Source organism: Aotus nancymaae, unplaced genomic scaffold (genome assembly GCF_030222135.1).
Source record: "Aotus nancymaae isolate 86718 unplaced genomic scaffold, 86718_ANA_hifiasm-v0.15.2.pri h1tg000032l_0, whole genome shotgun sequence".
NCBI classification, from domain to species: Eukaryota; Metazoa; Chordata; class Mammalia; order Primates; family Aotidae; genus Aotus; species Aotus nancymaae.
The window spans coordinates 28559622-28586270 of record NW_026988445.1 but is presented as its reverse complement, the minus strand read 5'-3'; the positions used below and the strand labels follow the sequence as shown (position 1 = coordinate 28586270).

The following is a 26649-nucleotide window of genomic DNA, read 5'->3' as shown; positions in this document are numbered from 1 at the left end:
TTCATTTTTAAAGATTAGTTTTGAAAGCTTGTCAATTTGTCTTTTGTATTTTTTTTTTTTTTTTTTTTGAGACGGAGTTTCACTCTTGTTACCCAGGCTGGAGTGCAATGGCGTGATCTCGGCTCACCGCAACCTCCACCTCCTGGGTTCAGGCAATTCTCCTGCCTCAGCCTCCTGAGTAGCTGGGATTACAGGCACGCGCCACCATGCCCAGCTAATTTTTTTTGTATTAGTAGAGACGGGGTTTCACCATGTTGACCAGGATGGTCTCGATCTCTTGACCTCGTGATCCACCTGCCTCGGCCTCCCAAAGTGCTGGGATTACAGGCTTGAGCCACCGCGCCCGGCCTGTCTTTTGTATTTTTGATTTGGATTCATTTGTTCATTCAAGCATCTTTTTTTTTTTTTTTCCTGAGACATGGTCTTGCTCTGTCATCCATGCTGGAGTGCAGTGGTGATGGCGGTGGTGTGAACACAGTAGTGAGACTCTACCTCCTGTGCTCAAGCAGGCCTCCTGCTTCAGCCTCCCAAGTAGCTGGGACCATAGGCACGTGCCACCATGCCTGGCTAGGTTTTTTTAATTAATTAATTTTTTTTTTGTAGAGATGTCACCCAGGCTGGTCTCAAACTCCAGGCCTCAAGCTATCCTCCTGCCTCAGTCCCCCAAAGTGCTAGGATTATAGGCCATTGCTCCCAGCCAAAAATGATTTTTGAAAATACTTATTTGATAACAGATTCTGTGCTATGAAAACTCACAGCCCCTACTCTAGGGCTTCCACAGTTAAATGGGGAGATAGATACATCTCCTTACAATTCATTGTAGTAAGTACGGTAATTGACAGTACTTTAGAAGAATTAGTGAAAAAGTTTATTTTTTTCTTTATGTGTGTGTGTGTGTGTGTGTGTGTATGTATATATTTTTTTCCTTAAGACGGAGTCTCGCTCTGTCACCAGGCTGGAGTGCAGTGGTGCGACTCACTGCAGTCTCTGCCTCCTGGGTTCAGCGATTCTCCTGCCTCAGCCTCCCGAGTAGCTGGGATTACAGGTGCACACCACCACACCCAGCTAATTTTTGTATTTTTAGTAGAGACGGGGTTTCACCATGTTTCCCAGGGTGGTCTCGATCTCTTGGCCTGGTGATCCACCCGCCTCAGCCTCCCAAAGTGCTGGGATTACAGATGTGAGTCACCTCACCCAGCCCTTATTTGCCATTCCTAAAATTAACTCCCTCATGTCAGATTTCTCCCTGCTAGGTAACTAACCTCCACAGCAAAAATGATGTTTTTCTACCATTTGCTTTTTGGATTCCTAGAGGTATTTTATACGGATGTGACTGGTTTGAATATGGAGATTTTAGAGCAAGACATTTGGAAAGATAGCATGTGAGTGAATTTGTGTGTGGAATGAATGACAGGTGAGAAAACTCTTGTTAGACATGATGTTTCCCATACAGAAGAAAAGACACAAACGTGATTGCTTCAGTAAAAAACACTTTTAGACATTATATTCCTTTTTTTTTGAGACAGCATCTCTCACCGTCGCCTATGCTGGAGTGCAGTGGCATGATCTTGGCTCACTGCAACCTCTGCCTCCTGGGTTCAAGTGATTCTCCTGCCTCAGCCACCCAAGTAGCTGGAATTACATGCACCCACCACCACACCCAGCTAATTTTTGTATTTTTAGTAGAGACGGGGTTTTACCATGTTTCCCAGGCGGGTCTTGAACTCCTGGCCTCAAGTGATCCACCTGCCTTGGCCTCCCGCAGTTCTGGGATTACAGGCGTGAGCCACCGTGCCCAGCCTAGACATACTTCTAAAGAAATTAAGATTTTAAAAATGTTATACAAAATATTCAATTAAATATATCTTTTTCCCCTTTCTCTCTAGGACTAGAAGGCTGGGAAAAAAGGCTTATTATATCTGACAGAGCTCATATTGGTAAGATGGATATATTGCATTTATTTGTAACTATCTTTTTATCAGAAATGTATCAAACGAAAGTATTTAGTAACTAATTTTGTCTTTCATTTTTATTTAGCCTATGTAGGATGGATTGTAATAATTGAGTTCCAAATACAAAAAACTTTTTTTTTCAACAAAGTCTAGGCTGAAATTTACCTATGTCTGAAAAAAAGGTTAGCTAAGCAAATTTATTATACAAGCAGTATTTCATAAGACATCTCTAATGCTGTTAAAAATAAGCCACATAAAAATGCAAAGAACATTTATTTGTACATGTAATGTTCATATAAAAGTAAGTGTACCATTTTGCAGATAGTTAGAATGACTCTTTGTGCCTAAAATGCAATAATTATTGCTCTTTAAGTGATTGAGATTTGGTTTAGACTAACCTAAATTTCAACTGCTACCAATAAATTTGCAATTTTCTTCTCTGTTTTATTCTCTTTCAGAACCAATAGAATTGTTAATTAGCAGTGACATGATTGAGAGACAATAACCAGAAAAGAAATAAGTATAAACCATGTAGGAAACTTCCATATGATTGATCTGCAGACTTAAATTTATTTAAATATGTATGTGTCCTGAGGCAATAGCTGCTCTAGTTTTAACATTGGCCTCTATTTAAAAGGCATTCTCATCAAAATACTTAGAGTATTTCTTAGCCAAGTACAGAAATCAATAATGGTCCCTCCAGATAACAGCCACAGACTTGAATCCTATGTATAATCTTAGTAATCTAATAAAATAGCTTATTTGAAGTAAATTCTATTGGATTAACATACAGTTTTTATATGAAAATGACCTTTTCATTACATTGTTTGCTACAGGCTTCTTAATCTGTAAAAGTCTGAAAAGAACAACTTTTTGTTTTTACTGAAAAACAGTTTTATGTTAGTATTTATTGTCCTGTATATTGTCTATTAGTAGACTGGTTATCCTTGAATACAAAGACTTTGATAGCTGTTTGTTAGTACGACTAGATAAAATATGGAATACTTCTGTGTTTTCATAAAACAAAGTAAACGTGAGTAGTTTTTATTTCACCTGATTACATTTAAACTATGAAAATATTAATTGTCCATAATACTTTTATTTAAAAGACACCTTTTATATTTCCAGCATAATTAATAGCATAGATGTATAACCAAGACAAAAAACAAAGGAAACAAAGAAGCTTTGCAGTCCCAAATGATAACATGAACTTGGATAAGGACAAAAGGGGTTTGTTTTGGTTTTCAGAAGAAGGAGGTTGTCATTTTTCTTGCCCATTTTAAGCTTCTGATTTTAAAAAATTTTTATATTTTGGTTGTTAGCTTATCTTAGAACTTGTATTTTAAACTCATATATCACTATTGTGCTACAATATAGGAAACAATAGAGTGTTACTAATACCCTTTTTGTTTTGTTTTGTTTTTTAAGACAGAGTCTTGCTTTGTTGCCCAGGCTGGAGTGCAGTGGGGTGATCTCAGCTCACTGCAACATCGGCCTCCTGGGTTCAAGTGATTCTCCTGCATCAGCCTCCTGAGTAGCTGGGATTACAGGTGCACCACCACGCCCAGCTAATTTTTGTATTTTTAGTAGAGACAGGGTTTCACATGTTGGTCAGGCTGGTCTTGAACTCCTGACCTCAGGTGATCCACCAACCTCGACCTTTCAAAGTGCTGGAATTATAGGTGTGAGCCACTGCACCCGGCCCTACTAATATTCTTTCTTACTGGCAGTCTCCAATGTATATAAGGAAAAATGTGTTTTTATGAAGTACTTTGGTAGCATTTTTTTTGCTTACACTTACTACTCATTAGCTTTATTTATTCTGTTACCAATATCTTTATCTTCTTTTAACCTTCATGATTTTATATGTAGCTTTTTGCTATCCATTGTTCCTGTGGATAGAGCAAAATGTTTCATTAGATGATAAAAACCACTACTTATCTTCACAACTTTCTAATGGCTTTTTGTTATGTTGTCTGCTCTGTGAAATTCAGTATCTTAATGAGCATACCACAATTTAGGATTACAAAATGGAATAATACTGCCCCCATTACCGGGGCAGTTCGCCATTACCGGGGCAGTTCGCCATTACCGAGGCAGTTCTGACCTTACCTGTGTAAACAAAACTGCAAGGAAGATTACACAGCTGCTGGGCAGAGCCTGCAGCAGCTCAGCAGCGCCTCTGCAGGTAGACTGTGACTAGACTCCCTCCTTGCTGATCAGGGCATCTCTGAAAAAAAGGCAACAGCATGTCAGGGACTTAGGTAAAAACCTTCCCGAGACAGAGCACCTGGGAAGAGGGGCAGTTGTGAGTTCCGCTGCCACAGACTTAAACGTCCCTGCCCAGTAGCTCTGAATGGAACAATGGAGCTCCCAGCACAGCACTTGAGCTCTGATAAGGGACAGACTACCTCCTCCAGTGGCTCCCTGAGCCCTGTATATCCAGAGAGGCAGCCCATAAAGGAGAACTCTGACTGACATCTGGTGGGTCCCCTTCTGAGATGAAGATACCAGAAGAAGGAACAGGCAGCAACCCTTACTATTCAGCAGCTCCTGCGGGTGATTCCCAGGCAAGCAGGGTCTGGAATGGACCTCCAGCAGTCCTGCAGCAGGGAGGCCTGACTGTTAGAAGGAAAACCAAGAAACAGAAAAAAATAGCTTCAACGTCAACAGAAGGGCCATCCACTGAGAGACCCCATTCGAAAGTCACCAACTACAAAGACCACAGGTAGGTAAATCCATGAAGATAGGAAGAAACCAGCACAAAAAGATGAAAATGCCAAAAACCAGAATGCCCCTCCTCCTCCAAGGGATCACAACTCCTCACTATCAAGGGAACAAAGCAGGATGGAGAATGAGTCTGATGAATTGACAGAAGCAGGCTTCAGAAGGTGGGTAATAACCTGAAGCTAAAAGAACTTATTCTAACCCAATGCAAAGAAACTGAGAACCTGGAAAAAAGGTTAGGTGAAATGCTAACTAGAATAACCAGCTTAGAGAAGAACATAAACGACTTGATGGAGTTGAAAAACACAGCACGAGAACTTTGCAAAGCATACACAAGTTTTAGTAGCTGAATCGACCAAGCAGAAGAAAGGATATCAGTGATTGAAGATCAACTCAATGAAACAAAGCGAGAAGGCAAGATTAGAGAAAAAAGAGCGAAAACAAATTAACAAAGCCGCTAAGAAATATGGAATTATGTGAAAATACGTAATCTACCTTTGATAGGTGTACCTGAATGTGACAGAGAGAATGAATCCAAGCTGGAAAACACTCTTCAGGATATTATCCAGGAGAACTTTCCCAACCTAGCAAGGCAGGCCAACATTCAAGTCCAGGAAATTCAGAGAACACCACAAAGATAATTCTTCAAGAAGAGCAACCCCAAGGCACATAATCGTCAGATTCACCAGGGTTGAAATGAAGGAAAAAATGCTAAGGGCAGCCAGAGAGAAAGGTCGAGTTACCATAAAGGGAAGCCCATCAGACCCACAGCGGATCTCTCAGCAGAAACCCTACAAGCCAGAAGAGAGTGGGGACCAATATTCAACATCCTTAAAGAAAAGAACTTTCAACCCAGAATTTCATATCCAGCCAAACTAACCTTCATAAGTGAAGGAGAAATAAAATACTTTACAGACAAGCAATTGCTGAGAGATTCTGTCACCACCAGGCCTGCCTTGCAAGATCTCCTGAAGGAAGCACTAAACATGGAAAGGAACAGTACCAGCCACTACAGAAACGTACTAAATGGTAAAGGCCATTGATGCAATGAAGAAACTGCGTCAACTAAGGGGCAAAACGTCCAGCTAGTATCAAAATGGTAGGATCAAATTCACCCATAACAATATTAACCTTAAATGTAAACGGACAAATGTGTTCCTCTAACACTATGTTAGCTATATTTCACAAATATTTATATATTCATTTCCATTTAGTTCAAAATAACTCGTAATCTCTGTTTTAATCCATAAGTTGAATATGATGTTCATATTTCCAAATATTGGAAGATTTTCATGATTTCTCTCTATTATTTATTTATAATTTAATTGCATTGTGAACAGAGAATGTACTCTGTATGCTCCTAATCTTACTTTGTTAAGACTTGTTTTATGGCTCAGGATGTGGTCTGTTTTGGTTAATGGTCTTTATGCACTTAGAAATAATATATGCTCTGCTCTTTGCATGCCAATTAAACGAAATTGTTTGTTAGTGTTGTTCAAATCTTCTATATTCCAACTGATTTTCTATCTGTATGTTCTATCGGTTACTCAGAGGAGTGTTGAACCTCTAACAGTAATTGTGGATTTATCTATTTCTCTTTTCAAGTCTGTCAGTTTTTGCTTCGTGCGCATTGAAGCTCTGTTAGGTACATGTATGTTTAAAATTCTGATTTTGATGCATTGAACCTTTGCTCATTATGAAATAATTCTCTTTGGTATTGACAACCATTGCTTTTTATGATCAACAGATTTTCCTTCTGCTATTAGTAGGAAAGTTTTGATGCTGTTTATACTAATTAGTATCTTTAAAAAAAATCTAAAAAGCTATGGTTGTTAATGCCAAAATATCCTCCTTATGATAATATTCTTTATTTTGATATCTACTTTGATATTAATATAGCCACTAGAGTTGCCTTAAGATTACTATTTGCATGGTGTATCTCTTTCCATCCTCTAATAATCTTTAGTGTATCTGTGTCTTTAGATTTATAGTGTATTTCTTGTAGACAAAATGTAGGTGAGTCTTGCATTTTATTCGTTATGACAATTTTATCCTTTAATTGGAATGTTGAGACTATTTACTTTTATTGTAGTTGATTATCAGTATGGTTGGATTTATGTCTGCTCTTTTTGTTCTTTGTCTATTTTTCTTCTTTTCTTGCTTTCTTTTAGATTGAACATTTTTAATATTATCTCCACTATTAACTTACTAGCTATACCTCTTGTTTTTTGAATTAATGACTTTTGGTAGTTAGTCTAGGGGTTATAATATGCATCTTTATCTTAACTTGATTTACCTTCAAATATTATTTTACTTAGAAGGTTTAAACAGTTGCTTTTTTCAAGGAAACTTAAAAATTATTAAGTTGCTGGTCATCTGTTTACATTAGCATACTAATGCAAGGACCTGTTGTGTTAACATTTTGCCCTGTTCACTGAATCTCAGAACTCAGTTTGTACTATAAGAGATGCTTATTGAGGGAAAATGGCCTGATAAATGGTTTGAGATACTTAAAGAAAAATTTAAATATGAAATCCAGATTTGTTAGGTATCTGTCCTTTTATTTAATATCTAGCTATTAAATGCCTACTGTGTTAGGTATGGTGCTAAGCACTAAAGATTCAGCAATAGAAAAGACCGAAAACATCTCTCAATGGAGCATATAGTGTATTAGTGAAAACAAACCGTATAAATAGAAATATGTAATAGATGTAGCATGGCACATGGTGCTCAGGTCTGAGGAGAAATAGTAAATCAGGGAAAGGAGCTAGGCAATGTCAGGCAGTTTGGAGGAGGTGGGTAGGGGCCTACAGTTTTACATAATGTGGCTGGGGAGGCTTCACTGAAAAGTGACAGCTGAGTGAAGACCTCAGGGAGATTTGAGGAAGCAAAGTGACTATTACATGTACCTAGGCTCATGCTGAACATAGTATAACATTCATCATCTTAATACAGCTTAACTAGAATAGTAAATTAAAAATGAAAAAAAATGAAATGCTGTTAATAAGCTTAACTAAAGGTGTACAGTTATGATTTTTTTTTTTGTTTGCACTAGGCTGTAGAAAGTGAAACATTATTATTCCAAGGCTGTTCTTTCAAAACAGTAATAGCGGAGGCATTAATGCTCCATGCCATGGTAAAGTCTTATGAAAGTAATTATTCTGATTACAGTAATTGCTTCCTGGGGCCTAGAAAAAACAGGCAATGCATTAGCTCTATGACAAGGTAGTAAATTAATTTCTGAAAAATAGGGTTCATCTACTTTCCATCAACCATTTATTTGTGGGTTGTCAGTTGCTTTTTTAATTTCTTTGAGCATGGAAAACAGAACATTTAAATTCAAATATCTTTTTATTCAAAAGAAATGAAAATAGAATACTTCAATATCTCAATCTTGACATAACTGATTTGCAAAATCAGGGTTTAATGAAACAGCCCTTAAGAACTATCTGACCTCTCAAGTAACTGAGAAAGACTATTGCTTGGGCAATAAAATGAGAAGATGATAATAAACTAATCCTCTTAGCCCAATTATTGTTTACATAAAGAATATTTTATTCTTTTTCATTGCCATATAGTATCTCTTTATATGACCATTCACACTTTTAAAAATCCATTCATTCTACCATTGATGAAAATTTGAGTTGTTTCCAATATTGGGATATTACAAATACTGTTATCCTGAGCATTTTTGTAGATGTCTTTTGGTGTACAGTATACCAATATGGTTTCAAAGATGTTACTGTTATCTGTGTGACACTAAGACAGATACTGCTTATTAGATACTTTTGAATCACACAATACAAATTGAGCTTCTGAAATATAACTAATTAGTACATACAGCATCAAAACTTTCCTACCAACAGCACCAGGGAAACCTGTCAATCATAAAAAGCTATGGTTGTTAACCTTGCCAAGCACAGGGGGAGGATTGCCTTGACAGTTTTAGTAGTGTCTCTAAAGGAGGGAATCGGAGACGAGTACATATATGGTTTTAGGGGCAGGTTCATCAGAGGGTGAGTTTAGGTTGGGTTATCAGATTTTTCTAGCTTCACCATCTATAACTTCAGTATCAGTCTTCTAATTCTTCTAATTAGTTCTTTTACAGATGCTACCACTAATTCCAAGAACCTCATATTAGTCTTTCTGTAACATCTACACATTTCAACTTAATTATTTGGAAACAGTGACATCATTAGCAAAAGGAAGCCATGGTTAAATATACTAAAAATTGTTAAATTGTACATCTTAAATGAGTGAATTTTATGTTATAAACTATATTCCCATAAAGCTGTTTAAAAACAAAACAAAAAGCAAGAAGCCTTGTTTAGAAGTTGAGGGACCAAAGTTCTAGTTCTGCCTCTTCTGTAAACCAACTATTTATTAAGTCGGTAAATATTTGAGAACTTGTTTGCGTTGGGGATCAACTAGTAGGCTAAACTGACATGGTCCTAATACTCTTAGAGCATTGGCAGGGGAGAGAGAGAGTACAAGTTATGTGTGGGTTTAGAAAGAGGCAGTATTTCATGCAGAAGCCCATGCCTTGTAGCTGAGGGCTGCAAAGAATGCCACTGTAACCAGAGGGCAGTGAGGGTGGCAGAGCGTGGTATAGGATGAAAGTGCAGACTGTGCAAGGAGGTCATATAAAAAGAATTTTGTCTCTTTTTTTAGAGCAATGGAAAACCATTGAGTTTTAAGGGCAGGGGAGGTGTGAATGCCATATTTGTGTCTTGGAAAGATGGCTTTGGCTGCATTACAGAATTTGGATTAGAGATGTCTAAGAATGGAAAGAGATACACACATTAGGAGACTGTGGTTTTGTGAGAGATGATGGAAGCTAGTGAGACTAGTGAGGAAACAGGAGGTGTCAAAATGATCCCTAGATTTCTGGAGTCCAGGACTTCAAGAAAAAAGAGTATTTTTGTAACTTGACCTTTGTAAAATTTAAGGTCAGATGTTTCAAAATTAGCCTCTTAACGACTTATTTTTAAAATAGTATAGACTGCAATAAATAAGAGTGAAGGATCAGACATATTTTCATAGTAATGTACTAGTTGGTGTTATAATCTCCTACCGTTATCACTTTAAAACATTTGTTTGTCGCACTGAAATGAGGCTGAAGGGATTTATACTTCAGTAATTTGAAATGCAGTATGTTTTGCTTTTGTGTATTATCTTAGTTTCAACAACTGTGGTTTCATTTCCCCTCAGTATTTGATTTTCATCAAGCAGCTGATGGTATCCAGGAACAACAGAGACAAGAGCAAGCAGGAAAAAAGTATGTTTTTTTATTTTAATTTTTAAATTTTGGTACAGTTTATGGATATCCAGACTCTTATATTTTAATTCTAGAGCAGAATTAATAAGTATGGAAATATCCTGTTATAGAGAAAATCAGTGGGATTATGAACATATACTTAACAAGAAGTAGCATAAACAGAAAATAGTCATATGTAATTTTATTCTTTGTAATGATCTGACCATAAGACCTACATCTTTTTGTCTAACTTAAAGCTTGTTTTGATTTGTTTTTAAGTTTGGGTACAACAAAAAAGGGCATTGGGCCAGTTTATTCTTCCAAAGCTGCTCGGAGTGGACTTAGGATGTGCGATCTTGTTTCTGACTTTGATGGATTCTCTGAGAGGTAACTAACTTATGTTTCAAAATGGAAGGAATGAATGCATTTTTAGATTTTTTTTAAAACCTAGGGTGCAAAATGATACAGTGTTCTAGTTAAATAGCGGTGGTTGGCTTTTTTAAGATTTGAAATATTAAAGTTATTTTCATTACATTCTAATTAATCCTTAGTTACAGATTAACTTCATAAAAAATAACATGATGGTGTTTTAATAGAATATCCTAAGAAGACAAAACCAGAGTTATATTTAAGATTTGAAATATGGAATGGTTGGCTGAGAAAGAGAATGATTCCGGGGGTGTGGCAGTCCTAGGGTGGTCACATTCTAAAGTCTTGATCCTTGCATTTTCAGGCCTGGAGACTCCTTATGTTCTCCTACCCGGAAGTCATTAGCTCTCAGATACTGGTGAATTATCGTATACCAAGCTCAACTTGAAAAACAGAAATGCTACATTAACACATACTTTCTGTAGCCAGATATCCATAGGAAACCTAGTAGTCATCAGAAAGCTACTCGGTGACTCAATGATAGGGACTTGGTTGTGTTGAATAGCAAGTGGCATCCAAGCTATAATGACGTATCGTATCCCCTTTCAATCAACCACTTATATGTGTCTGCACTGGCAGTGCACCTTTACTGAAGAATATTAGATTGCTAATGTCTGCCTCTGTCTCTTACAAGTATCATGTAAACTGCCCCCCTTTTTTTTTTTGTACAGTGTAATACAGTTAATTAAGATTTAAGTCTTTTGTGTTTACAGATTTTAGTTATTCCATTCCTATTCCCCCGCTACACACACATTATCTTAATTATATTGTTGATAGGCTTAAACTTGAGTAAAACAATAATTTGAGTGTCTTTTTTATTCATATGGCTGATCTCCTTATTAAGTTTTATTTCTCAGAAGGTAACTTCAGTTTCGGAATTACTTTGCTGTTAAGATCATTTACCATCTGCAGAAATCATTTGAATAGAATGATATTATTAGAAATATTTTTAAAAGAGTGAAAATGTCTTGATATATCTTTATTTCTCAGGTTTAAAGTTCTAGCTAACCAATACAAATCTATATACCCCACTTTGGAAATAGACATTGAAGGTGAATTACAAAAACTCAAGGTAATGCTTTCTGACCTCTTTAATGTTCTTTTTAACACTTGTTTGCCAAATTGGCATCTAGATCTTTTCATTCATGTAGGCTTTGGGTAAGAACTGGCAAAGGAAATTGTTTATCTTGGACATGGTATGTTTGAGTGACTTTACATGATACAGCTTAGGCAAAATAATGAGCAGGGAGCAGGAGGAGTACCTGAAGTAAAGGAGACAGAGTCCAGATCATATGTCTCATGCAGTGACAGGGACTTTAGATCTTACCCTGGAGATAATGAAAAGCTATTAGGTAATTTTGAACAGAAAGAAGACTCGATTTACGCTATATAAAAATCACTTCCAGCAATTAGAGGGTAGATCAGCAAAGGGATGAGTGAGAACTCTTTAAGCTAACCAACCCATTTTAAAAGGATAACCCCATAGGGTCAGTCTTTTTAGCAGTGCACTCTTTGAAATCCCTATCCTCTCCATTCTTTCATCTTTGACAATTTTTGATGAACTTCAAACTGTTTCCTATGAATCTTGATTATTACTTCTTCTCATTTATAAATAAGTATCAATATCAATTCCAGAACTAAGTAGGAATCTACAAACCTCATATGCCATTCTAGAATAAATGCAGACCTTAGATCTGCGCATTCACTAAGTTCTAAAAAAAATATCACCTATAAGGAACATTCTAAATATTAGGTATTTGTATTTCAGAGCACTGATTGTTGTTTAGAATAGACTGCCATTTTCTTTTTATTCTGTTATGTAATAAATATTTTATTTATTTTGTTTTTTGAGACAGGATCTCTCTTTGTCACCCAGGCTGGAGTACAGTGGCATGAACACAGTTCACTGCAGCCTCGAACCCCTGGGCTCAAGAGATCTCCTTCCTCAGCCTCCCGAGTAGCTGGGACTACAGGCACATCACCACACCCAGCTAATATTTTTTGGTAGATACAAGTTTTTGCCATGTTGCCCAGGCTGGTCTTGAATGCTTGAGCTCAAGCAATCTGCCTGCCCTGGCCTCTCAAAATACTGGAGTTACAGGCAAGAGCTATGGCACCCAGCCTGTTATGCAATAAATATTTTAACTTTTTTACTAGCAACTTGGAAATATTTACGTGCTAAAGTATGAGTATGGCTTTTCAAGTCCATTTTATATGTGATCCATGGGAACTTAAAATAGATGAATAATAATAAATAAAATTGGGTAAGAAGATTCTTACAAGTTATGTATGTTGAACCAGAACTTTAAGGAACAAGGAACGTGATGACTAGTGTGGTCATTTCAGGTATAAAAATAGGACTAAAACAGGAATAAGTAAGAAATTGGAGACTAGAGCCAAGGGATGATCATACATTTATCAGTGGGTATTAACACACTCAGGTGGGCTCATGAGTAGATTCTGGAATTTCCATAATAGTTTACATATTTAAACATAATTGAACCTAGGTTTCATGCAGTTATACATAGGCCTTAGGGGAAGCTCTTGGTTATTTTACATTTTTAATTGAATTCTGAGGTTAAGCAGTAGTACTAAAAAGTGTTTTGAGCAGTGTTTATGATGCCCATGTGTTACATAGTATTGGATTTTATCTACTAGTAATAGTGTAGAGGTAGATATGTTACAGTAATGGGATAAAATTAAAAAGAATAATAGCGATCAGTCATTAATAGTTGCATACTTGGCAGTGTAACTTGTGGCCCTCACCACATTTTGAGAATCACTCTGATGCAAGTTTCAAAATTCATGGTTGTCCAAACACAGTGACCTATGCCTGTAATCCAGCACTTTGGAGGCTGTGGTGGGATGATCGATTGAGCCTGGGAGGTTGAGGCTGCAAGTGAGCCATGTTCCCACCACTGTACTTCAGCCTGGGTGACAGAGCAAGACTCTGTCTCAAAAATTGAAATAAAATAAAACAATTATGGTTTTGTGGATCATAAATACAGCTTTTCAAACACCTCACAAAATTTAAAAGCATAATGTAATGCAGTCATTGATTTTTTTCCTTAAAGCTGGTTTATGAAGTATGAATACTTTGCTGTTTGGAGGGTTTTAATTTTTTTGTAGTGAGGTTAATATAAAACCTTTGAATTTCACTGTATCTCTAGTTTTTTTTGAGCTAATGCCTCTTTTCTGTTCCTGGAAAATCAGCATGAGAGATGAAAGCTAATCCAAATGTTACAGTAGAGTGAGCACCGTTGCCAGCTCCTTTCTACTTTGCGTTTGTCAGTTTTCATGTCATAAAGTCAGGTAATTTATTCTTGTACTGACTGTGTTGAACATTATTAGTGTACATGGAAATTGGTTTTTGTCTTTGTGTACAGGGTTATATGGAAAGGATTAAACCAATGGTGAGAGATGGAGTTTATTTCCTAAATGAGGCCCTACATGGACCACCAAAGAAAATCTTGGTAGAAGGTGCAAATGCAGCACTATTAGATATTGATTTTGGTAAGTGAGATATGATTTGTAGTTAAGGGAGCTTATCTGAGCCCTAAGTAGTTAAGATATGAATAATTAATGTTAGCATTAAGGAGTTTTAAAGCAATGTTTTTAGCTTGTATATTCAGGATGATGAAAGTTTGTCATCTTATGGCACCCTTTTTAAAAGAATATTGCAGATCACACGATACATGTGTTAAGCTCTCTATTTGGTTAGAAAAATAATCATTTGAGTTCAGTAGGTCTGAGGTTCTGTAAATTGTGGTTTTCATTGGTTTATGGTTCAGTTCCATACCCTGAAACTGTAAGATAAGATAAATTCTATGGAATAGTCTGCATCTTTAATTCAACCTTTTAAAAATGTATACATTATTATTAATTAAGATTTATGAAAGCCTATTTAAATAAATTAACTCCCTAGGCATGAGACTCTGAATTCAGAGCATTTCCTTCATCTTCAAAAGGTTAGTTAATGCTTAACTCCTTTCTTCAAACTACTGCCTTATTAGTTTGTTTACTGTTTCATTTAAACATGATTTCTCATGATTAGTCTCATTGTTCTCAGCTTTAACTGACATTTCATTGGCTTTTGACTCCAAGTGAACTATTAAAGAAAGTGTATTTCTACATAGTAGATAAGTATTTTTGATACCATAATGTGCCTAGCCAGTCTGGAAAGAAAACAGGGTGTCTAATTGGCAGCGTGAATAGTTCACCATGAAAGAGATCTTTAGGGGTGAGAAAGTATACCACTCTCCAGCTCTTATACTTTGAGGGTTATTCCCTGAGTAGAGATTAAAAGCTGGGGAAATGTTGAATATTATCAAAATGTGTTGCTGTCACACCAGGTTGCTACCACACTTTAAATATTCGTATGAGGGAGTCATATTTGTTTTACGCTAACAGCAAACTATGAAAATAAATAGATGAGTTTCAGCATGAAATTTCTTCATAATCCATGAAGCGAGTAGTTATCGTACTTAACTGTACCTGTTCATGCATTCAAGGAGCCTCTCAGTACAAACACTTCAGTTAAAGCTCTAAGCTCTAACCTCATTTTTATCTCATTACAGCTAAAATGAATAAAAAGTAAAACAATGAAACTTTGAGAGGCAGTTACAGTTCAAATCTGTTAGATACCTGTAATATACTCAAATGCAGAATTGTAATAGTAATTCTGTTTTAAAATATGTTATTTCTGTGTATACTATATTTTAATATCTGTTTCTGTTTTTAGGGACTTACCCTTTTGTAACCTCTTCAAATTGTACTGTTGGAGGTGTTTGTACTGGTTTGGGTATGCCCCCTCAAAATGTGGGGGAAGTGTATGGAGTGGTGAAGGCTTATACAACTAGAGTTGGTATTGGTGCCTTTCCTACAGAGCAAGAAAATGTAAGCCTATTCTCAGTAAACAAAATGTATTAAAATAAAAATTCATTCTTCTTTTTTTTCTTAATGAATTCTTATCTCCTGTGCCTTTCACTTAATTTGCAAGATTGGTTAGAACAACATTTTCTTAAAAGTACATAATTTTGGCTACATGTGGTGGCCCCTGTCTGTAATCCCAGCAGTTTGGGAGGCTGAGGCAGGCAGATGACTTGAGCCCAGGAGTTCATGATCAGCCGGGACAGCATGCTGTGTGTGGTGGTGTGCACCTGTAGTCCCAGCTACTGGGGAGGCTGAATAGGAGGATCACTTGAGCCTAGGAGGCAGAGGTTTCGGTGAGCTGAGATGGCACCATGGCACTCCAGCCTGGGCAGCAGAGTGAGACTCTGTCTCAAAAAATATGTCAACAAAAATAAACAAAAACTATGTAATTGTAATGATGCCAGAATATAAGAGATAATGAAATGATAGCTTTAAACAGAAAGGGACAAATCAAGGACTTAGGTAGATCATAGGAAAAACAAGTTTTAGGGAATGACTTTAGCTTAGATATTTGAGCATGTTTTCTATCTTCGTTTTCTTTAGAAAGGCATTATGATACCAATGACTTACTAGATATGTTCACCTTATGGTTTTCAGGAAGAACATCAAACTACAGTTCTTGGAAGAATTGGCTGGATTTGTCTATTTTAATAAATACTGATTTTTTAAATTTCAATATGTCAATCTAAATTTTAGGAAGTTATCTGTATAACATTGTAAAAAATATTGACTTAAAAAAACATAATAAATGAAGCATTCCAAATAATGCCTCCCTCAGATAAAATCTATCTTCTCGATGGAATTCTATCTTTGATTTAGTTATTATCTGAAAGATGTTTATCTCAAAGATAGATGTTCGCTATGATCTCTAGTATATATTATTCCACTAGATACATAGCCCTGCTATTCTAATCCTAAAGTTCTATTTTCTTTTTTTGTTTTTTCCTGTGTGAATTCCTCTTTATTGCAAAAAGTTCTATTTTCTGTTCTGTAGGAAATTGGAGAATTACTACAAACAAGGGGTAGAGAGTTTGGTGTAACTACTGGAAGGAAAAGAAGATGTGGCTGGTTGGACCTCGTTTTGCTCAAATATGCTCATATGATCAATGGATTTACTGCGTGAGTATTCTTCAGAAACGTTTATTCCAGGAAATCATAGATGATTAATGGTGATAGGTTTAATTTATGGAGTACCTTAATAGGAAAATTTCACTCTTTAGCCTCCATATTGAAATTGTAGTGCCAGGCAGAAGTAGACCAAGATACAGGGGAAAGGGTACACAAGGAGAGGGACCCCAGGTTATCTTCCTAGGCATCCAAGGTTGTTGAAAAGAATCACGACACTCTTACGTGTGTAAGTATAGAGGCAGGCAGAATAGGGTACGTAGTTGGATAGACAGAGAGGTATATAGCACAAACACCATGAGCATGTACAGAGGGGAGGCGATGCAGCTAGTGATTAGCGCGTGGGCTTAATGTCTGAGTTCCTGGATTCAGATCTCAAATCTGTGCATTATGCTTGTGTAGCTGAGCAAGTCAATCATTCTCTGCCTCTGTTTCATCCTCTCTAAAATCTAGATTATAGTATTACCTACTTCATAGGGGTATTTTCAAAATAGGTGAGAAACATGGTAAGAACCTATAGCACACTGCCTGGCTAACTGAAAACGCTCAGGAAAAGTTGGTTGTTATTAATGCATATACATGAATAGGTAGATAAATATATTCATATCTGTATTAGACTGAACATCCAGTAAATAACAGAATAAGGTTTAAAGTATATTTTTTGGGATGAGAATCCCAAATTTAGTTTGTTATCCATTTCCACAGATTTTCTCTTTAAAACCTGTTTTCCAGTCAGTTTGTCGGGAAATTTTGATGTATCCTGAAGAGGTCCTTGATGTGGTTTTTCTCACTCTTCTTTGACAATTTCTGACCAGAAGGGTAGAGGTGATGGTAACCAGAGTGAAGAACTGAGGGATGTTGGCATGTGTGTTAATGTACATATATCTTAATCATCCATGTAGTGTAGTGAGTTCTGTGGTGTTTCACGGCTACAGTGCATCCCTAACTCCAGGCAGCCCTCCCACAAATACATGTTTGTTCATCGGTCATAAGAAAGCTGATTTGGGCATGGTGGCTCATGCCTCTAATCCCAGCACTTTGGGAGGCTGAGAGGTAGGAGGATCGCTTGAGGCCAGGAGATGTAGACTAGCCTGGGCAACTTGGCAAGACCCTGTCTCTACAAAAAATACAAGACAATTAGCTGGGCCTGGTGGCACACGCCTGTAGTCCCAGCTACTTGGGATGCTGAGGTGCAAGGATCGCTTGAGCCCAGGAAGTTGAGGCTTGCAGTGAACCCTGTTTGTGCCACTGCACTTCAGCCTGCGTGACAAAGCAAGACCCTATCTCAAAACAAAAAAAGAAAGCTAAGCAAAATTCATCAGTGAAAATCTGTTACAATTACTAGTAAAGTAACTCAGTGTATATTGTCCTCTAGTGTTTTATGTGTGGCACGCTTTAAAATATAATCCTAACCAGTTTTCAGAATTGCTTTAGATATTTTAGCTTTGCATGAATTTTTCTTTACTCCTGCATTAATCAAATTAGATGTTAGAGCCTTTAAGAGTTTGCTTTTTTAACATTGCCTTTTCTTCCAAAACTAGATTGGCACTTACCAAGTTGGATATTTTGGACATGTTTTCGGAAATCAAAGTTGGAGTTGCTTACAAGTTAGACGGTGAAATCATACCTCATATCCCAGGTATTTTCTTTTAGGCAATATTTAAAGAATATTATAAGGTAAATGTATTAGAGCAATTTCATAAAGCTCTTCCATATAATTTGCAATAGATAGATAGTGACAGGTGTAAGGTTTGTTCTCGCCGGGTTTAAAAAGGAAGAAACTGAGGCCAGCACAAGAAGATCCAATGCGAAGGGTTTTATTCAGGCTCCCGGACGAGTTTCTGCAGCCCGACAGGAAGGGCTGGAGAAGTCACACGGACTCCTCTCAGACATGGGGTTTTATAGGGAGTGGAGGCGTTTGATTGGTTGTGCCCAAGGTGAGTGGGACAAAATGGCGGGGAGTGGGGCCCGGATGGAACAAAATGGCAGGCAGGGAGTGGGGCCCGGATGGGACAAAATGGTAGGCAGGGAGTGGGGCCCAGATGGGACATAATGGCAGGCGAGGAGTGGAGCCTGGATGGGACAAAATGCTATCAGGTAGGTCCTGGCAGGGCTTTTTTCCGGGCTTCCAGTGGAGGGGCGGGTGTCCGAGCTCCCTGCGAGGGAGGGGGGAGTGTCCAAGCTCCCCGTGGGGTGGGGGGTGTGCGTCCATGCTCCCGGCAAGGCAACCAGCCTTACAACAGGCTTGATACGCCCTTTATAATTAATATAAATTTGCTCTCATTATTAGTATTTGGTTCATAACTAATACTTATTTGGGGGTTGGATCACAACAAGCATGTGCTCAAACTCAAAAGAATAAAGAAAAACAGGGCACCTCTGAGCCCAGTCATACTGCTCTTGAGTGTCATCTTCCCTACTTTGAAAGTAATTTCCATGGAGGTGTTTCTCCCTTCCTTGGTAACACTGGGGTAACAAGAGCCCTTGTCTTGTTAAGCTGGCTCTCAATACATTAGCCCTCCCTGTCCTTCAGGCCCCATGAATGACTTTCTCTGCCGTTGATTTTATAGTTTAGTCATTTGATAAGGATTAGGAATGTTGACTAGCTTAATAAAACTTGATGAGCCAGTAGGTTTGTGATTACCTTGTAGCAGCAGTTTCTTAGGAATTGAGGATAGCTGTAAGTTCTTGGAAATTAAATGCATATTATCTTTCCTTTTCTTACATGTATATAAGTATAGAGGGAGTCTAGCTATCTTATAAAAAAGTATCTACTGCCATTGTAGGATAATATTCACTTGGAAAACTGACTGTTCCAGTATATGTTATGTCCTGGTTCTTCATTCTATTTACAAACCTATTTCAAGAGTTATAACTTCAAACACCTAAGAGAATAGTCTAACCAAGTATAATGACATGTGGCAAAGTCTACCATAGAGAACATTATGGCAAATTCTTTCGATTAAAATACTTAAAACTAACAAAACAGATAAAATTTGTCAATTTCATGTGTTCAATATTAAAGCTGTTTTTGGTCAAGTTCCCCCAGAAACACTCTTGAGATGGAGATTTGTATCCAAGAAGTGTAGTTGAGAATGCTTTCAGCAATAGCACTTGTGAAAGAAGCAGAGGGACTAGTTGAAATGCAGGGCAGCCAATCCCCATTGGAGCCACGCTAGGACAGCCCTTTAGAGCTGTGCTAAATTGAGGCAAGTAGCCAGAACTTTGTACCTCCCAACAACTAGCCACGAAACAAGGGCTGTTCCTCAAGTGAGGTAGCTCCCTTTGGCCAAGAGCAGTTCCTGGAAAGGGACTGAGCTGTGAGTCCCAGCGGCAGAGAGCGCTTCTGGGAATAGCTCCTGTAGGATTCTGGTTGTTGTCTTTCCTAGGAAAACCTACAAGGGGAAGGTTAATGGTGTAAATTAGCCCCTACTGTGGCTGTCACAGTGGGAAAGTAGAAGCAAGAGTCCCATTAAACTTTAAGCTAAGGCTCCCGCTGTTACGTTGGATTTCATGTGGCAAAGCCAGCAGGCAAAGAATGGAGTCACTGGAAGAGGTAAATGATTCTGATCAGAATATCCAATATGCTTTTAAACCCACCTGGTGAATTTTTATTTTTAGAATTTCCATTTAGTTCTCTTCTATGCTTTCTATTTCTCTACTGAGATTCCCTATCTGTTTACTCAGTAACAGTGAAATTTTCTTAATTTGTATTAGCTACTGTTTTTTTCTGTTAGTCTAACCTTTAGGTCATCTCAAGTTGGGTTTCTCTTGACTATTCTTTTCCTTGGTTGTGGATCACTGTTTCTATGACTAATGACTATTGGTTAACTATTAGACATCGTGGATAATATGTTAAAGAGACTCAGATTCTGTTATCTTCCTCTGAATAGTGTTGATTCTTGTTTTAGGGGACAATTGAATTATTCACTGATCATCTTGAACTTGTATAGTTTGGTTTTTTGCTTCGTTGTGTAGTTACATGGAAAACCCAAGATGTTTTTCAGACTTGTTTAAGCTGGTATGAGTCAGTCTCCAAATTTTTTCTCTTCTGTAGATCTCGGCAGAGCTTGGTTTTTGGCTTCATTATGGCAGGTTTGTAATAGGTTTCACTCAAGGGTGTGACTTTTATTCTTAAAGAGCAGCCTTTCTAGTGGCTCCGCTTGATGTCAGGAGAGTTAACAAGGTATAATAATGAGAGCTCTTCAGTCCAGCAGTGCTGGAGTGCCAGTGTGCCCTGTTCCTTCCTTTTCAGCAGCACTACTTGACTTCCAGAGTCTTTGCTCCACCCGCAACTGTGTAGCAGTTGAGGTCTGGTAAGCGTCTGATGGTCCTGCTCTTTACCTGTGGAGTCCTACTGTAGCCATGGGACTCTCACATGGACTTCTGGTGGTCCCCTCTCTATATAGCTCCCTCCTCTCTGATGCCTGGCCTTGCTGATTCTAGCAGCTTCAGCTTCCCTGAAGTCAGCTATCTACATCCCCAGGTCAGTGGAGCTGCCATTCTCTGTTGACTGCAGTGTTCTGAACCGTGGTCAGAAAATTGTCCCTATGTAGAAAGTTGAGTGGCTTCTCGGCTTGCTTGTGAGGTTTCTCTCCCAGGATCCATGGCTTTGTGCCTGACAAGTCTGTGGGTGTGCATGCTATGAGGCGGCAGCTCCCTTCAGTGGAGGGTGAGTCTTGCAGAGGCTCTGAACTGTAAGTGGTCAGCAGGCAAAGCTCCCAAAGCTCTCAGTCTTGAGGGACATCTAGATGGAGTACCTGTAGCATCCGCTGTATTGACTTAAGTCAAAGAAACTCTTCTTTAGTATATTTTCAGTTTCCATTAGGGAATACAGAGAAAATAGGTGTAATGATGAAGCAAATTTCAGGCAGCACTATAGATTTCTCAGAAGAGAGCAGTTATGCAGGCCTTCTTTCTGTGAGGTTGCTGTCATTATACAGATCTACAATCCCTAATCAATAGAATGGAAATTCAATAAGATTTAAAACTGGAAAGTTTTAAGTTTGGCACCCAGATTCATTTGGCAACAAAACCAGACTTGAACTAATGTCAGCATTACATAATCTTTATCCTCTTATAGCAAATGATCATATGTGTTGCTGCAGAAATGTGTTTGATTATAGAATACTGCCCCAGATGGTATTTGTACTGTTTTATCTTTCTACTACCTGAAGAATTCTAAATCCCAAAACACATCTGGCTCCAAAGATTTTGATAAGAGATTTTGAACCCATAATATATCAAAAAGTTGTTTGACAATAAGCAGTGTGTACAAATTTCCTCTTTAACTTTTAGCAAACCAAGAAGTCTTAAATAAAGTTGAAGTTCAGTATAAGACTCTCCCAGGATGGAACACAGACATATCAAATGCAAGGACATTTAAAGAACTACCTGTTAATGCACAAAACTACGTTCGATTTATTGAAGATGAGCTTCAAATTCCAGGTAAACATAAATACTTTTGAATAACTGTCTTTTCTTTTAACTTACTTGGCTGCCTCTGAAATAGAATAAAGGAAAGATCATTGTTACTTTGCAGAGTTCACATGATTTGCATAAATCCCCAGGAAGATGTAAAGGAATAATTTTATTCCTTAGAGTAAATGCAATGTTCATCTTTACATAGAAGATAATAGATTAATTCTCACCCTTTCTGACCCTGTCTTTAATTCTTAGTCTGTTTTTTCACCCTGTGACATTGTCTTACTCCTTTCTCCCTCTTAATAACAAATCCTCATGTATCTTTACCACCACCAAAAATGGTTTGTGTTTTTGGGGGATTAAAAAATGGTGTATGGTTTGTTTGGATTAAACTACCCTTGATAGTTGGAGTTTCCTGAATATACATTGGGAAATAATAGGTATAGAAAATAGGAAATCTCCCTAGAAAAAATGCAAGAAAAGAATTTTTAAAAATAGATAAAAACTATTTATTAACGAACAAATATAAAATGGCAAGGGAGGTAAGCATAACAAAGTTATGGCTGTTTCTAGTTATGTGAAGTCATTCTTTTTTTTTTTTTTGAGACGGAGTTTCGCTGTTGTTACCCAGGCTGGAGTGCAATGGCGCGATCTCGGCTCACTGCAACCTCCACCTCCTGGGTTCAGGCAATTCTCCTGCCTCAGCCTCCTGAGTAGCTGGGATTACAGGCATGCGCCACCACGCCCAGCTAATTTTTTGTATTAGTAGAGATGGGGTTTCACCACGTTGACCAGGATGGTCTCGATCTCTTGACCTCGTGATCCACCCGGCTTTTTCTTTTATCCTTTTGTTGGCATTGATGGATATTTGAAAGATAAGAAAAGGTGAAGTGGGTGGGATGTGTCCTTCATATAAAACCTGTTATCTGCTCACTCTTGATTTTGTCTTGTGGTTCATTTGTATTTGTGGTTCATTTTTAGCATAATTCTTGTTTTCCAAATTGCTAGCTGTCCTTCATAACTTGATGTCAAATTTAGTAAGCATGTTTGCTTACTGTTTCTTAGTCAACATTTTTTTGAAATATAAATAGCAGTGAGTCTAACAAAAATCTGTGAAATACCACAAAGGTTAATCCTAACAGTACCTTATGGAACCTGGTAATTCTTTAATAATCTAAAACCATGTGGTGCTGATAATTAGATTTCCATAGACTCCTATAGTGGGCAATTTCTGAGGCTATGCAAGTTAAAATCATATTCTCATCTAGGTGTTTAAGATGCTTATCTTGGCCAGTTATCAGGAACTTGATCAAACTTTCTGTAGGTCTCTGCTAGTTTTAGTCAATATTTTACTATACTAAGTCATTAAGAATTAGGAGACTGAAAACATTACACAGTTAAAAATGGAACAATAAGGCGTACTTGCCTGTGCTGGGTCTTATAGTGCAATCCTTTTTCTGTTTGTTTTCTCTCAGTTAAATGGATTGGTGTTGGTAAATCCAGAGAGTCTATGATTCAACTCTTTTAATGATTGCCGGTAATGCCAGAAACACTCCTTCAGAGGGAGGGAAAAAGACTTCCTTAAATATTTCATTTATCACCTGCAAATTTAAGAATAAAGACACTGAAGTGAGTTGGTAAGCCCTCCAGTTGTTTCCAGTCTCTTCAGATGGATGCCTGTTGTGGAGATTAACTTTGGCATATTCCAGTGTCAGCTTTCCTTAGCTGGCATAATCGCCGAATCATTTGTTGCTCCTGCTGCTCTCATGGTGCCACGTTTCTTTTTTTAATGTTTAGTAATAGTATAATCCATGTTGTTTGAAATCTAAAGTAGAATTACTTTTAATGTAGTTTTTCTTCATTATTGTCTGTGTGTGTTCTTAAGTTTTACCCCTATTTTAGATGGTAAGAACAATTAATGCAGTTTTGCACAAATATTTTTACATTCTGATTATTCAATTCTGTCATTGTAATCTTTGTTGTTAGAAACAAAAGATGAAAACATAGGGGTTCTGTAAACTTTTATAATGCTATGAATTCTGTTTAAATTGTGGACTGTTTATTTTCTGTTGAGACCATTGCAAAATTGAGCTTTGGTGGGATTTTGGGGGGCGGGTTATATTCATGGGTCCTTTAATTTGTACAGAACACAGAACTTATTTCTCTCTGTCAATTATTTAAAACATTGAACATTTAGTGAAATGTTCAAAGAGAAAAGATGTTTCCCAAAACAACAATCTTAATGTTAAAAATAATTAGATCTGTTGTAATATATGGTAGATATTTTTCTTTAATTTCGAACATTACCTCTGAAATGTATATTACCTTTTCTTTTTTATCTTACCATTAGTTTTAAATCTAGTGGATTGTTTTTCAACATTGTGCCTGCCAATATGCCTACAAAAACATCTGTAAGTGTCAAAATGAACTCAAGTGGTTACCCATGATTTTGATTATGCCTTTATTTCTCCTTTCTTAAAAAAAAAAAAAAAGGTGTTATTTTGACAATTAGGCTTAACATTGTTTTGTAGATTATCTTTTAATGAACTGTTTTACATGTTGAATTAGGTGCCACTTAAATTTATTTTATTATACCATCAATAGCTGATTAAAAGAACCAAATATTTCTAGTATGCTTTGTGTATTGTGTTTTTGTTTTAAGAGAGGTTGATAATACTAGTATATGTGTAGTCTTAGCTCAAGAAAAATTCTAAAATAGGAACAGTATCATTAGACTCAATAAGTGTATAGAACAATACAGATTATCCTACAAGCCAATTGCTGATCAATAATGACTTATATGTAAAAATAATTTATAAGGAATATATAATTTCTGTTTATTCTAATAAAAAAATGAATGGGCTTTTAAAGTCTGCATTCGTATCTCGGTTACAAGTATTGTACTACTGAAATGTATTTTTAGTAATGGTTCAGAAACAGATACAAAGAGCTCATTCCTCTTTTCAAGTATATATGTTAGACTCTACCTAGTATCTGGTATGCAGTGGTGACAGGAGCACAGTCTTCCTGAAACTTAGTATAGCGGGGGCAGCAAGGTAACCAAATACAGATTTATAAACGGTAGTTACATGCTGCCGCGGAAAAGTACAAGGTCTAATGAATGAGAATCTAGTCTTAATTTAGCAGGGGTTGAAGAAGGAAGGCCATTAATGGAAATAACGTCTAAACAGACCAAGCAGATGAGTAGAGAGAGCGGACAGAGGGACATGTACTGTGCAAAGGCCCAGAGCTTGGAAAGAACTTGGAAAGCTGGAACAACTAAACAAAATGAATGAGGGGCTGATGAGGCCGATTAGCTTGGCAGTAAATTCAAGGAATAAAATCATGGGTGTGTGTGTGTGATTCATTTTTTTTTTCTGTTGTTATTTTTTTTTGTTGTTGTTGTTGTTTTGAACCAGATTCTCACTCTGTTGCCCAGGCTGGAGTACAGTGGCATGATCTCAGCTTACTGCAACCTTCGCCTCCTGGGTTCAAGTGATTCTCCTGCCTCAGACTCCTGGGTAATTGGGATTGCAGGCACATGCTACCACGCCCAGCTAATTTTTGTATTTTTAGTAGAGACGGGGTTTCACCATGTTGGCTGGACTGGTCTCAAACTCCCAACCTCAAGTGATCCGCCCACCTCAGTTTCCCAAAGTGTGAGATTACAGGTGTGAGCCACTGTGCCCAACCAAAACCACGTTGTACATGAAAGAAGAGGACTATAATGTAATACAAACTGTAGATCCCCCCTACCTATGAGGGATACGTTCAAAGACCCCCAGTGGATGCCTAAAACTGTGAGTAGTACCAAATCGTATATATAGTTTTTTCCTATACATACATACCGGTGATAAAGTGTAATTTATAAATGAGGCATCGTAAGAGATTAATAACAACTAATAAAATAGATCAATTATAACAATATACTGTAATAAAAATTATGTGAATGTGCTCTCTCTCAAAATATCTTCTGTTGTACTTTATTTACCCTTGTTGTGATCATGGGAGATGGCACAATGCCTCCATGATGAGATGCAGTGAGGTAATGTAGGCATTGTGATGTAGCGATGGGCTACTGTTGACCTGTATTCCTGAGTTTATGTAATGGTTTGGTGCCACTCATTTCAAGGGATTCCTTGCTGAAGTATTTGCGTGGGCTCAGTGCTTTCTGGAGTAACATATGACTGTTAATCACAAGATGTTTTTTGCTCATATCTTCCACCCATAAGTGTAATGCCTTTTCCATCTTAACTAAGCACTTATGCACTGTGGCCATAGTTTTTGCAGTTCGTGGTGTGACAGCAAAACTAGCATGAATTTCTTCTTTCTCCTTCAAAATTTCACAGATTTGTTCTTACCATAAATCTTAGCAACATCAGCATACAGTTTTTAAAATTTCCTTCCATATTACTTTTACCTTTTCACTTGAAATGAGGACTTTACAGTTTCCCATTGGCATATCTGAATTGCCAGCATCACTACTCTTGTGTTTTGGGGCCACTATTAAGTAAAATAAGGGTTACTTGAACACAAGCACTGAGATACCAGGCAGTCGATCTGATAACCGAGACAGTTACTAAGTGACTAACAGGCAGGTACTGCAGAGAGTGTGGAGACACAGGACATAGGGATGATTCACATTCTAGGCAGGACAGAGCAGGATAGTATGATGTCTCGTTATGGTACTGAGAGGTGCTTGCAATTTAAACGTCATGAATTACTTCTGGAATTTTCAATTTCATATTTTTGGGGCAGTTTTGGCCTCCAGTAACTAAAACGGTGGAAAATGAAACCACAGAT

The 26649-nt window shown here is 37.4% G+C and overlaps 1 protein-coding gene across 1 annotated transcript in view; it reads left to right on the top strand.

Moving 5' to 3' along the window:
• The window catches only part of ADSS2 (adenylosuccinate synthase 2), a 40273-nt gene extending 15552 nt beyond the window's left edge, over positions 1–24721 (top strand). Inside the window, exons 4-13 of the mRNA XM_012443739.2 lie at positions 1887–1937; positions 9891–9957; positions 10216–10323; positions 11356–11437; positions 13752–13878; positions 15107–15261; positions 16292–16416; positions 17964–18061; positions 21721–21870; positions 23322–24721. Of these exons, the coding sequence (XP_012299162.2) occupies positions 1887–1937; positions 9891–9957; positions 10216–10323; positions 11356–11437; positions 13752–13878; positions 15107–15261; positions 16292–16416; positions 17964–18061; positions 21721–21870; positions 23322–23374 (1016 nt within the window). The 3' untranslated portion in view covers positions 23375–24721. The remainder of the gene's footprint in view (positions 1–1886; positions 1938–9890; positions 9958–10215; positions 10324–11355; positions 11438–13751; positions 13879–15106; positions 15262–16291; positions 16417–17963; positions 18062–21720; positions 21871–23321) is intronic.
• The last annotated feature ends 1928 nt before the right edge of the window (positions 24722–26649 follow it).